At 40.4% G+C, this 13,257-nt stretch overlaps 2 protein-coding genes across 2 annotated transcripts; both read right to left on the bottom strand.

Annotated features, from left to right (window-relative positions):
* Positions 1-764: 764 nt before the first annotated feature.
* LOC112460928 (U11/U12 small nuclear ribonucleoprotein 35 kDa protein-like) lies at positions 765-3,104 on the bottom strand. The gene is made up of 4 exons (XM_025025874.1): positions 1,860-3,104; positions 1,358-1,576; positions 1,057-1,270; positions 765-983 (listed from the first exon to the last, which is right to left on the bottom strand). Exons 1-4 carry the CDS (start codon positions 1,860-1,862, stop codon positions 877-879), a joined length of 543 nt encoding a protein of 180 aa, XP_024881642.1. The 5' UTR covers positions 1,863-3,104; the 3' UTR covers positions 765-876.
* Positions 3,105-3,381: 277 nt separating this feature from the next.
* LOC112460927 (serine/threonine-protein kinase 33-like) lies at positions 3,382-11,245 on the bottom strand. The gene is made up of 7 exons (XM_025025873.1): positions 10,925-11,245; positions 9,752-9,842; positions 7,689-7,892; positions 7,444-7,585; positions 6,969-7,168; positions 6,730-6,882; positions 3,382-5,942 (listed from the first exon to the last, which is right to left on the bottom strand). The coding sequence occupies exons 1-7, from the start codon at positions 10,956-10,958 to the stop codon at positions 4,577-4,579; spliced, it is 2,190 nt and encodes a 729-aa protein (XP_024881641.1). The 5' UTR covers positions 10,959-11,245; the 3' UTR covers positions 3,382-4,576.
* Between the last annotated feature and the right edge of the window lie 2,012 nt (positions 11,246-13,257).

Here is a 13,257-nt window from a genome sequence, read left to right as displayed (position 1 = left end):
TGTAACATTCAAGAATGTACAGTGCTTTTCTGAATCTAAACAAATCGAATCGATTTTTCTTATAATCACAATTTACATAAAAAAAGCTCGGGATAACAAACTGTTATATGTCGTAACTTCGGTTATTTCCAACGTAAAACATTTCGGCTCTGCTGTCGATACGCGCTCTTTGTGACTCATATTCGCCGAGGAAAAAAAGAATGCACTGCGGGGGCACCGTTGATGAAATCGTAGTAGAGCCTGAGCGATAAAATAGGAGCCGCGATAAACGAACGTGGGCTGTCTAAGACCCTGCTGAAGGGTACGGGATGCCTGCGTCATCTTAGTCATCTAACATCTAGCTAGCGGAAGGAAGAGGGTTGCCTTATCAGCATCGCCGCCGTTGTCGTCGGTGTTGGAAGTTTAAGCTTGAATGTGACTGTGTCGAATCGCGAGGTGCCTCCTTATATGGAGAGAGGCGTGTGTGGGAGACCGCGATGATGCGGTATAAAGTTGCCGGCGGGCGCGAATACGATTCCCCGCGGTGTGCTCGAAAGACCATCTCGCGAAGATTTAGCGCTAAATTGTTCACGCGATCTACGACCGGAGACGAAATACGACGCGCTTGTTTGATTCGACGATAGTCGTATGCACGAGTCGCATTAAACATTTCGCAGTTTTTTTTCACAGTCACATCGATCTCTGCTGTTAAAATAGCGAGGTGCAGTGCGGTAAAACTGACCGAAGTGAAACGCCACTCACGTTCTCGAATGACAAAACCTGTGTGTTCTGTATGTTGCTTTATTAATGCATTGGAATAACAAATGGAAAGGTATAGGAATGAAAGAGTGTGGAAACGGTGGACGGAAATAGTGTCGCAAATGTCGAACAGGCTATTTATCTTTTCGGCTTTAAAATATTAGGTACAATCGGTCGTTTAAATGGTCGATCTTTTCCCCCGAATCTCAGCTGGCCCGATTCCTTTTTGCCGCCAAAACCACCACCTAAGAATCAGAGAGTTAAAATTTTTCATATTTGTCTACGAAAATCGTACGCATCTAATTGCTGATTACACACCGAGTCTCCTAGGTTTCCATCCCTTCAAGGTACGGCCGCATTCGTTGTCGATAAATATTTTGTATCCCTTTAACGTGGCATCGATGGTTCGTCTCAACGCTCTTCTAGCGTCCTCTTCGCTTTTCATTTCCACAAAACCGTACCCTTGAGAGAGTCCGGTCACCACGTCCACTATTACCTTCGCCGAAACAACATTTCCATGTTTGCCAAAGAACTAAACAATAAAAATTTTATAAATGATTGTACAAGACGTACAATAAAATTGCCAAACGTATGTCGTTCTATTCGAAGATAATGTTACCTCTTTCAGGTCGTAATTAGTGATTTTGGGACCGAGTCTAGCTACAAATATAGTTCTTTCCGGCTTAGATTCTAGATTGCGCGGTGGCTCGTAGTGCATCAGCATTGCCCTGCTAACAGCCTTATCGTGAGGCTGCGTGTCTGTTCCATCGATACTACCCGCCTTTAAGGGATCGTATTCTCTGGCGTAAGGGGTCCAATTCTGCAACACGTCCTCGCCCTAAAATATAAAACGGTCAATTACACTAATGTTTCTCAGAACAAGTCGTAAATTGCTATCATATAAATAACTGCTACTACTATAAAGTTACCACCTAATATTTTAAAGATTAAATTGACTAAAAGACTAATTGTTGCGAAACAATATGCACACTAATAAAGTACCACAGAATTATGCAGTATAACCTAGAAATGTCAATTGCGTTAATTCTAGTACATGCATATTAATGCAATTTAGGGTTATCTGTTATTTCAGTATCTCGTCGATGAAGAAAAACACTCACCATGTTAAATATATTTGTGGCGTCAGAAGCGCATTTAAATATTTAGTAAATAAATCGCATATTTTTGCCCGACGAAATGTAAACAAAGTGAACCGAGACGCCAACTGTGCACATAATTGCGAACGTGGAACTACGTAGCTATAATTCGTGAATTTTCCCACTGGGTAACATAGTTTCGGTTCTGATCCGTGCTGTATATCCACAAAAAATATATGTATATTTTGACACGATCAATATATGTATTAAAATTGTTAGTTTAATTTGCAAAAATAACTTATACAGCTCAAAAGTTGCGAGACAAAATTATACGATAATCTCGGTTAACAAATGCCTTCATGTCCTACATTATTTAATTATTAATTTGTTTATTAAATATGGTGCGGTGTAATATTTAACTATCGCTATCGCAATTTTATTTCGTGTAATGACACACGAAACGAACCGTATATAATATCTAAAAGGTACAGTTAAATATACAGGATGACTCACACACACACAATTCGAACCGGGTCTCTCGTATTTTCCCTCTTATTTTTTTCTCCAATATTTTTCCTCCAACATTTTATCTCCAGTATTTTTTTTATTGCCAATCGCGAAAGAGATACGATCAGTTTGTATGACTTTTGTATAAACAAGCTCGTTGTTTTTTCGCACGTTATTGATAAAGACTTTGTTAAAAATAAAATACAACCTTATACGCGCGCGTTTCACATATATAGTGTATAGTATTTGTAAATATATATACAGTACATATATAATACCTATATACATATAGATAATATAAATACGCGGAGAATATTTCAGACGAGTTCAAATTACATCCAAAACAGCCCGCGGGAAAAATCCAATTTCATCGAATTTCAATCGACACAGGAGCGACAGGAGCATCTACTCGCATAGCTGCAACAATTTGTTTTACTGACAATTAATCTATCCGCCTAGCTGTGCGGAATAATCGAGTATTTTTCGTTCAATAGTATTATATATCAGAATAAACAACGACGAGGAAGCACGACCTCGTTTTCAATCGCGGCCGAATGATTACGCCGGAATTGCGCGCCAGTTGTTTCATTTCAATAAACGTTCGTCCGTTCTCTCCCTCTTGTCCATTATTTGTCCCGCACTTAAAATCCGACAAACGCGTTGAACGAATAGTTATATGAAATAATGCAAGGTTAGCACAGATGTGAAATGACTATTTCGCGTAACGTCATCGAGTCCGGATGCATGATATGTCGTTAGCCGATACTAGATCAAGTCGAAGTCTAGACGCGCGCCCATCCGTTTCAACGCCAGGATAGCGTTAACCGCCTTAACCCAGCGCTTCTTAATGACATAGCGTTTCAATCGGTGCTTCTGTATCGGGTTCTCCAGAGCGGCTTCCAGCCAACGGTGCTCTATAAGCTTTCCCGCAGACGGTCTTTCCCTATAGCAAGAAGACCAATCAGTTTCTTAATTTATTCGCTATTCGGATGTGTGGGAGATGTGTGTGGGCGCGAAGCAAGTGAACTTGAAACTTTCCTATAGAGTACTCTGTGATTTATATATTAGATATAAAATATGAACATGTGACTATATTTAACAAGAAACATGTGCGTGAATGTATATGTTATTTCAATCAGCTCTCCTGCAAATTTCGTGCAACATTATATATGTTATATATATACTGACAATGAGTAAAAAATTCTAGACTTAATCTATTATGCCTCTCTCATAATTGTTATTATTATAATACATGAGAATATATCCGATTAATTCTATTAATAAATAACAGTATATTAAATATAAGGGTTTCCCTCTGGAACGCTTGTTGAGAAATTGTTGTTTGCAGAAAAAAAGGATATTTAAATTCGGAACGACGAATTTTGCGCCGTTCTTTCTGTTGAAAATGTCTGCACGATAGATTTATTAGCTTGCAAGGAATCAAATCGAAATTCCTTGTAGATATAGGCTCCTTGAAAATTAATTAAATTGTACTGACGACATATAAAAATATTGAGTTGAGGGTGTATCGATGGTACACAGTTATCGAGAATTTTGCTTAAAGTAATATAAACCTATATATCATCCTTATTATCCAAATTTAACTCTCCGTTTACAAATATCCATCAAAATTGTGTCTATTTCAAGTTTAATAATAGAGGACTTTACGGTCTCTTACACTTTCGCGACATTTTATGTATATATACATTATTTTATGAAATGTCACGAAATTGCAAGATTCTGACTTGTTTTTAATTGTGAAAACACATCTGCAGAAACGGATGTGAATCCAAGATTCAGTCGGACACCGAAGTTAAACAGGCGTTAAGATAATTAAAACTTAACTTTGTTTCGTTTAAAAAACTCTTCTCTCTTCTAATTTTTTCTTAAAAATTTTATTATTTAAAGAATATGAAATAAGAATGCACTTGTTTGTCATTCGTAAGTGTTTGTTAAAAAATAATTAATTATAAGATGGATTGAAAGGGGTTGAATAATAAAATCATTTCCCGACTTTGAAGATCAAAGATTCACATTTTCATAGATTAATCTTTGCGAATCATCTACTAAGTATATTATTATAGGCGTATGTCTCATTTTGAGAGTCAAATTGTTCCGAAATAAACGAAATTACGATCGTAAGAAGAGAGCAAAGATCGTTAACGCCGCGCATTTTCCTGATCCGGTCCACGAACCATTCGCAAGTGCGCAAACTGCAAGCGCGGACGTGTCGTTCAACGATGTATCGACGGCGACGTGGATGACGCGACGTCGGGAGATTTCGTTTCCTGTTGCTTCGACTGGAAGTACTGCGCCAACGAATTCATCGTCCTCCTAGCGATCGTGTCGGCCCCGCACCAGTCCAGGCTGACGGACTTTCTGCCGCCGCCGACACCGACACCACCACCGCCGCCGCCGCCGACTCCGCCGCCGCTGCCGCCGGACATTGTGGTGACTTCCTCCCATTCGCCCAACAGATGCAACAGTAGGTCCTTCGTGCTGCCCGGCTCGTCCAAGTTCAGATTCTTGTGCAGGTCCCGCAAATTCGATATCCGTGGAACATCCCTGCTGGTCTCGCCGAAGGATCGTTTCACGCGGGACCGTCGCCACGGGGGCGTCAGGTCCATTTCCTCCGCGCCGGTGGAAGACCTCCTACCTCTCCCGATCCTCTCCCCGTTGAACTTCTCATCGATCGTCTCGGTGATCGTCGTTCGTTCGAGGGAATATTTTCGCGAATCCTTGCGTCTCTCGGACATATCACCATCGCCGATGCTCGTTCTCCTCAGGGCCACGAACACGTTACCGAAATTTGGATCGAGATTGTGCCTGTCGAAGCTGCGGCTACTATGAAAGGTCGTTCCGTTGAGCTTTCGCTGCCGAGTGATACTAGACAGTTTCTCCGTGATCTCGTTGGTCTCTTTATCGACGTGAGACGTCACTTTAACATTACTCCTCGAGTAGGTATCGCGATTATTCCCGACATCACCGGGCCTCCTGGTGAACCGCTGCGCTTCCATTGGGCCTCCGTTATTTTCCTCATTCACCCGCGACCCCATGGCGATCGAGCGCAAATGCTCGGACAGCTTGATGATCTCCTCGGCCAGAGCGATCTGGCTGGCGGGATCGCGACGGTTTCGCGCGGCCGTACCTTCGGAAGCTCTCCTCTCCAAGGACAAGCTGAGACTCGGCACGGACAACAAGTGGCTAGAATTATCTCTCACGGTTGCAGGGTCCGTCACCCTCTCCGATTGCGTGCTGCTGCTGCGAAGGCTGTCGCAGGGTGAGGGACTGTGACCCCGCATGGATATGGATTCGTCGCGACTGCGAAGCAGGTTCCTCGGCAACGCGTGATACGAGTCGATCGTGTACGGGCTGTCCGGATGTTCCCGCCAACGCTCGACGAACAGTCTGAGATTGTCCTTGGTCACGTCCAGCTCCTCTCTGCCGTTATCGTCGACGACACCGATGACAGGACGATTCTCGATAAAGGCCGTCCGTTTGGCCGCCGCCAATCCCGCGACCTCCTTCTCGCTCTTGGGCTTGTTCATTTTTCGGGCCAGCCATCGGTGTTCCCGACATTGCGCCGCAGTCATTCGCTTTCTGAAAGATTCGAAAGGCTCGTCGTGAGGAGGGTCGTGCTCTAGTGTCGCCCAGGCTCGATAGTGCGTTTCCCTTTTCACGTGGAGACACGCGTGATTCCGCGATCCGAGGGCGAACAATTATGACGAAAATGTATAGACGAAGAGTACAATGATGGACTCGAATATCGTACAAATGTGCGTATACTACGTGCGTTATGTGTATCTGAATGCAAAATTCTCGATAAGAAACCATCCGACGGGCGAAGCTTTATATACCGCTGTTGCTCGTTTGACATTTGGACGCTCTCGAAACAACAAAATCGTCTCTTGAATGCGACGAGAATAAAATAATAGTTGATATACAATGTCGAAACAACATACATTTTGTTAAGAGTTACTACAAAATGCAATAAATTCTTATATTTTACTACAAGATAAAATCGCTTTTTTCTAATCGCTAGCTTGACAAGTTCGTGGAAATTGATATATATTAAAGTAGAACATATAAAGTAGATTAGTCACGATAAGTACGGATTGTTTTGTGAGCCATACACACACACCCTCACAACGAGTCAAAGAGGATAATTTAAACAGTGTAACAGAAGGAGCTTCTTCTCTGATTGTGAGTGTAACAACAGATTCGGGAAATGGTAATACGGGAATACAAGAAGAAAAGGTGAGAAACTGAAAAGAAGAAAGAAGCAAGGAGAAGGAGCAAGGAGAGAAAGAGAAATTGAAACACAGAAGAGTAATATATACGTACAATATATGTATGTATGTAACATAAAATATAAAAATATACTTACTCTTTGTCTTTCACCAGAAGGCATCTTATGAAATCCTTGGCATCTTCCGAGATCTCGGTGAAGGCCTCGTGATCAAAGTCGTACTTTGCGATGGTGACATTCGCCATTGTCTCAATGTCCGTGTCGCCCATAAACGGTGATAAACCGGACAGTCTAAAATAGTTAGATGAACAGGCTCGCTCGATAGTTACAAGACGCATATCCTTCGTAAAACTGTAATATGCGGAATCGTAACTTACAATACGTAACAAATAACACCTATACTCCATATGTCAGTACCAAATCCAATTTGATCAAAGTTTACGACTTCGGGGGCAACAAACTCAGGCGTACCGAACAACACTTGTAGTTTCTTACTCGGATCGTATTCCCTCGCCAGGCCAAAATCGATGATTTTGATTCTGTTACCTTCCTTCGTCAGGCATAGTATATTCTCCGGCTACACAACAGACATAATTCTAAATAATTACACAAATTACTAAATAAGAAGCCTACATAGATAATTATATTCTTACGAGTAAACAGAGCAGCTTCCAAAGATTCTTAAATTTGATAAATATAAGACATGAAAATTTGGAAATAACTTTATAATAAACATATCATAATCGTAAAAAAATTAATAGGAAGATTTACGAGGAACATGATTGTCAAACACCAATCTTCTACTATATCCAAAATAATTCGTGTCGACAATATATAAATTAAACGACTCACTTTTAAATCGAGATGCAAAATCTTTTGACCATGCATGAATTCTATTCCCTCGCATATCTGCCGCATAAAAACGGCGCAGCTGCGTTCCGTCAGTACGAAATCGTCGTCTATCACTCTCTCAAAAAGCTCACCGCCGTCGATCCTTAAATGATGGAAATTTAAAGGTAATCTCACAGAACGCGCGTCTTTCTAATCCTACGCTCCCTTGCCCGCTGTTTCGCCCGCAAGAGAAAAAGAAAACGTACAATTCTAGAACGACATATATCTGTTTCCCCGTGTCAATGGCATCGTACAGCTGAATCAATCGTGGATGCTGTAAGCGTCGCATGATGTCTACTTCTCTTTGCACAGCACGTCTGTCTTCCTTCCTCATGACGTTCACCACTTTCGCGGCGAGCATCAAGCCGCCTGTTTTCTCCTTACATCGGTAAACGATTCCAAATTTTCCCCTGAAACGAGTATAGAAACCAAAAAAATAATCGAAGACGATCGGACATTTTTTGTTCTTACTTTGTAAATACTATGTATATAATCGGGTAAAAATCATTTGGCTTAAACATGAATAGCTACGTAAAAATTGAATTGAATCTCCGTTGATTAGAGTAGCAAGCATAGTATACAAAATCGCGCTACGATCTTTGAAACACAGAATTTTTGGGTAATAAGTAACAAGTAACGCGTAAAAAGTAATAAACACTAGATGATTTGGCAAAGCTGTACAACCGCAGTATGTCCCTGGCAGCACAAAGCAGAATACAACATACTTGTCACGCGGCCAAGTCAGCGAGCGAACCATTGTGTTCGTGTATCTAAGTCAACGGATGCGTCGAACGCAATTATTACACCTATTAATTAAATTTTATTATACAGTAATTAATATAATCAAATTATTAATTTATTAATTAATCGTGTTACATAAAGAGGTGAGAGGATGGAGCGGTTGCCTGCAGCTAAAGGTCGCTCTTCTCTTAGGGTTGAATGTGAAATGTTACAAGATTTCCTACTAGAAGACCATTATTTCGCTCTTGCTATCATCATTATTATTAAATTTCTCGTGTTTGACATTTAATTTTTGAGCGACGCCAATATCGTGAAGATAGAAAGAAGCAATTTGGCGAGAATTACGCGTCCAATTATTAAGAAAATAAAAAATCGAAATCTCTTTCAGTTTATTTTAGCAATTCGCTCTCGAGCATCGTCCACGCTCCTACTGGATTTGTCTGCGATTTCGAAATCGTAATAGCGTAGGGCAAACACGTTCATTGTCAAACTACATTCCGACATTGGCGAGTCGGCCGAGTTCACCACCGGTGTCAAGAGCACCGGCACGCCCAAGCTCGACGTCGGAACGTCGTTTGACGTGCGTACCGTTTCACTCCACGGGTCGAGAGAAACGGATATTTATTTATAGACGTATCGCGCTTGGGTCCTTGATTGCCGGCGCGAGCGAGATCGCGCGCGTGTTCGCCTTATCACCTTTGCGCTGCATTCCGCAGACGTGCACCTGACGGCAACGGCAACATTCCTGTAATTCTGTCACTATACCGTCTGATTTTGTGGAAACGGGCCAACGGCTCTAATATCCCAAAGAATATTGGACACTCGATACAAGAATATCGAATGAAGGCCATACGACGAAGACATCAAATATTTGTATTTAGATTACCGGTTTAACCCGGGAACGGGCGCCCGGGGTGATTTTTACACTCTAATAGTACCTATCGAAAAAATGAAGCTCACATCACAGCAATTTTAACGTGTTGTGCTTCTTTTATTTTTTAAATATTTTTGGTTTCTCTAAAAATTAATAAATTATAGAACAATCGGAAATATGCAATATGTATGTAATAACAATGACTTTTAATTGGGGTGCAAACATCACCCCAGATGACCATTCATGCAAAAAAAAAATCAAGCGTCTGTTTCCGGGTTGATCAGGAGTTAATCGTCAGTGTATATTACTTCATCTAGAGCGGATGGAGCGAGAAGAAGCATTAGCGCATTTATCTCTAATGTTCCATATTATTTTTCTACGATCTTCCAGATCAGAAGGATGTTGCGTTATGATCGCATAAACGAGGTGCTCTAAAAGTCGATAAATTAGACTAATTAACTACGTGGACGTGATCCTCGTTTCCGCGCGTTGACTTCCTGGAAATTCTCTCCATTAATCACGACGTCAGCTCGACGTCAATTCCCTGGCTGTATCGAGATTGATACGCATCCGATCGCGCGTGATCGACGCGTCGTTGGCACGATACACGAAGTGTCTGTACACATCCGCTGATCGATGGATTTAATCACTCACCGTCCGAGCTCCGACTGGATGTCATAATCGTCCTTGAACTCGACACCTCGGCGTATCGTCACGTCTCTATAGGGGAAGCTGGGCTCGATCTCTGAAAACAGGCGCGCGCGCGCGATGGTTAGACGGGTGGAATGCGAGGGTGAGTAGGCGTTTGGCATTCAATTTCATCGCCGAACGATGAGCCGGCGTATCTTGAAGATGGAAAGAGGGCAACTTTGAGTATCGCGCCCGTTCTCCTCGAGAGTTTTGGCGCCAACTTTTCGCCAAGACTTCACGAGACGCCATCAATTTTGTATCCTTTTCTTGTTAGCAAGTTTTCTCGTTATATTTTAATGATTTATTTTGAGAGAGAGTTTCCCAAAGTTTCTCTATTCTTCTCTTCCTTAAAAAGGTTTCTATCGATCGTTCCCTCGAGCCCGATGTCCATCTTCAAAGATAAGCCCTTTAAATAGAATCTAATTCTTATTTCTTTATCTTTTTTCATTTATTTACCTCTATTTATTACACGTCTCACAATATTTTTGTTCCAAAAGGATCTTCCACACAGAAAAAGTGCCAAATCAAAACTTATATATTCGTATATACGCAACAATCTATAATTTTATAAGAATTTTAACTTTTTTTGCTTGGATGAACTTTATTATATGTAATCTCATTTCAAGATTTCCACATTGAAGCTAAAGGTATTTTAAAATCAAGAATATTCTTTTTCTTTCTGTACACCAGCTGCCTACAATTTCATGCGGGATGAGTAAAGATAATAAATAAAGCTTTAATTTCGAGATGCCCAAATTCCGACATTACGCGCGAAAATAGCTTCTATATGTTTGTTCAAGGCGCGGAAATTCCTACGAGATACGTCTCTCCGTATTGCTAAAATTGAATTCGCCGAGAATATTTCTGTTTTAATTCAGTGGCAGACACTTGGGTATTAGAACGCGTCAGAGAAGATTAGAACGATGCTGCTTGAATGAGAATAGTCATCTTTTGATTTCCCCAAAGTCGCGCCCCGTGTTCCATCGAGCGCGCTGACAGGCGCGCACACGTTTCGCGTTTCCCGCGTTTCTCGACCGAAACGTGCCCTCTTTTCCCCTCCCCGTTTCCCGGGTATCTCCTGTTCAGGAAAAATACAATTGTCCAGTTTCTTTATCCTCCTCTCTCTCTCTCTCTTACCTCCCACCGGATCCGACTCGTCTACGCGGATCATGTTCCTCGAGCGATTTCACGACGAATCGGCCGCCGTTGTCACCGCCGTTCTCCCGTCTTCCCGGGAAACAAGAAGAGAGCGGAAACAGTGATCCTCCGCGGGTTCTTCGCTTCTCTCTTTTTCTCTCTTACCCTTTCTTGCTCGCGAAAATAAGAATCACGAGGAGGTTTCGCGCGGATTTTCGCACTCGCGCGCGATCCCTCGATCGATCCGGCGCGAGCCACGGGCGATTATGAACTATCTCGCGGCGGCTGTTTCGTGTCGCCGAGATGATGGTCTCTTCTTCTTCCCCGGCTCGGACGGATTTAGATTTTCGGCGGACGCCGCGAATTCTGCTGGTCGATCACGTGGCCCGTAAGCCCTAACAATCTTCGAGGTGGGGGTAAAATAGCTGGCATCGCTCTTCTCTTCCTCTTTCTCGTGCGTACGTGCGTGCGCTCTCTCTCTCTCTCTCTCTCTCTCTCTCTCTTTCTCTCTCTCTTTCTCCCTCCCTCTCTTCGTACTTTCACAATTTCCGATTCCAGCTATTAAGATGCGAAGACTAGATATACACGATTGTCGCCGCATCAAAATTATCGAAAATTGCACATCGCACCTGGAAGGTAAGAAGAAAACGTTACACATGGCTCAAAGGGGTCACACTCAAAGTGGTAAAATTCTGCCTGACCTGTTTAGAGCACGCCTGAAATAAATCGTCAAACCATCGTTCACCTCCACGATGATATCACACGTTATTTGGTCTCCTTGAATTTTTTACTTCCTCATAGAGAAAGCTTTGCTTTCGTAAATTCGTATATGAATCTTTGATTGCGCATAAAGTTGGCTCTAATCAACCAAATTTAAAAGAATTATATATAAAATAGGGGTAAAAGAAACCAAAGAAAAGATTGTTTTTTGAGTTTTTAATGTCAATATGTTCAGAGTGTTTTAAAACGTCGAAATAATGCATTAAAAAAAATGTCGGTATGTGTGTATGTATGTATGTATGCTGTGCCAAATTTACAGAAATTTCTATAACTCCAGAACTGATCAACCAAATCTTAACGACGTATATATGAAATAGGGGTAGAAAAAACTGAAGAATATAATAGAATTAATATAAATTGCTAATAATAAAGGGGTTACTGATTTCTGTTTAAAAACAGCCAAACTTACCAAAATTTCTATAACTCAAAAACTGATTAACTAAATTTTAAAGAATTATATATGAAATAGGGGTAAAAAGAACTGAAGAATATAATAAAATTAATATAAATTGCTAATAATGAAGGGGTTACCGATTTCTATCTAAAAGAATCTACATGATTGCCCTAATTTCCCCAAATTTTGAGATATTGAGCTTAATTTTTTTTTATGGATAGAGTATATCATTAAAGGAAGATTGTTAGTGAATTTGGCGAGGATCGGTGAAGGGATTACCGATTTCTGCTTAAAAAATGTGTAACGTTTCTGGTTTTTAATGATACTCTATATAAAATTACATATAATGATACTTTATCCATCAAATAACTTACACATTTTTTAAGCAGAAATCGGTAACCCTTTCACCAATCTTCGCGAAATTCAAAACAACCTTCCTTTAATGATACGTTCTATATATAAGATTAGATACATGTATGTGATACTAAGCTGTCCTACTATCAATTCATTCTCTTGTCATTATAAGCTGCTGGTTTCATATATTATATGTGATTTTGATAATTATATATGTTTCATATATTATATGTCATTTTGATAATTTATCACGTTTTATATATGTTGGAAAATAAGCAAAATATTTGATTGAAATGGAGGAATTAACCAACAACAAAAATAAGGAAATAGAAGAATGGAGAAATTGTAAGTAAAAACAATAATTGATTTTTTTTTAAAGAAAATTTAAAGAAGTATATAATAATAATATTAAGAAATAACAGTTAAAAAAATGATGTGTCCGTTAATGCAAATCATGCTCTCAAACGAGATTTGACAATAAAGAGTTTTAAAATGCTGTTGCATACGTTTTACATTTCAGAATGCAAAACTTTCTGCCGCATTTTGCGTTTGCATAAATTATTCAAAAGAACATAATTAATAACTATATTAATAATTAGATTAATAGAATACTATAATCTAAAATAATAATTAAAAAATAGCGAGAATTTAATTATGCATCAGTAGAGACGTTAGAAGACAATAAAAGTTAATAGAAGAATTAATTCGGATGATAAAGTAAGCGAAAGTCAGATTTCGCACCGCAAAATCTCGGAAATTTACTCCTGATATATCAGGAAAGCATGAAAGCGAGGAGGTTGTCCGG

Source organism: Temnothorax curvispinosus, unplaced genomic scaffold (assembly GCF_003070985.1).
Source record: "Temnothorax curvispinosus isolate PA1 unplaced genomic scaffold, ASM307098v1 QBEX01010932.1, whole genome shotgun sequence".
NCBI classification, from domain to species: Eukaryota; Metazoa; Arthropoda; class Insecta; order Hymenoptera; family Formicidae; genus Temnothorax; species Temnothorax curvispinosus.
This window is presented reverse-complemented; position numbering and strand designations above follow the sequence as displayed.

Excerpts from the sequence above, each read along its gene's own strand:
- LOC112460928 (XM_025025874.1), bottom strand. Across the intron at positions 1,271-1,357 it reads CTAATTACGACCTGAAAGAG|TTCTTTGGCAAACATGGAAA; the intron begins GTAACATTATCT and ends TTTATTGTTTAG. Across the intron at positions 984-1,056 it reads ATGGAAACCTAGGAGACTCG|GTGGTGGTTTTGGCGGCAAA; the intron begins GTGTGTAATCAG and ends TCTGATTCTTAG.
- LOC112460927 (XM_025025873.1), bottom strand. The coding sequence starts at position 10,958 with ATGATCCGCGTAGACGAGTCGGATCCGGTGGGAG. Across the intron at positions 9,843-10,924 it reads CGAGTCGGATCCGGTGGGAG|AGATCGAGCCCAGCTTCCCC; the intron begins GTAAGAGAGAGA and ends GCCTGTTTTCAG. Across the intron at positions 5,943-6,729 it reads CTTCTGGTGAAAGACAAAGA|AAAGCGAATGACTGCGGCGC; the intron begins GTAAGTATATTT and ends CGAATCTTTCAG.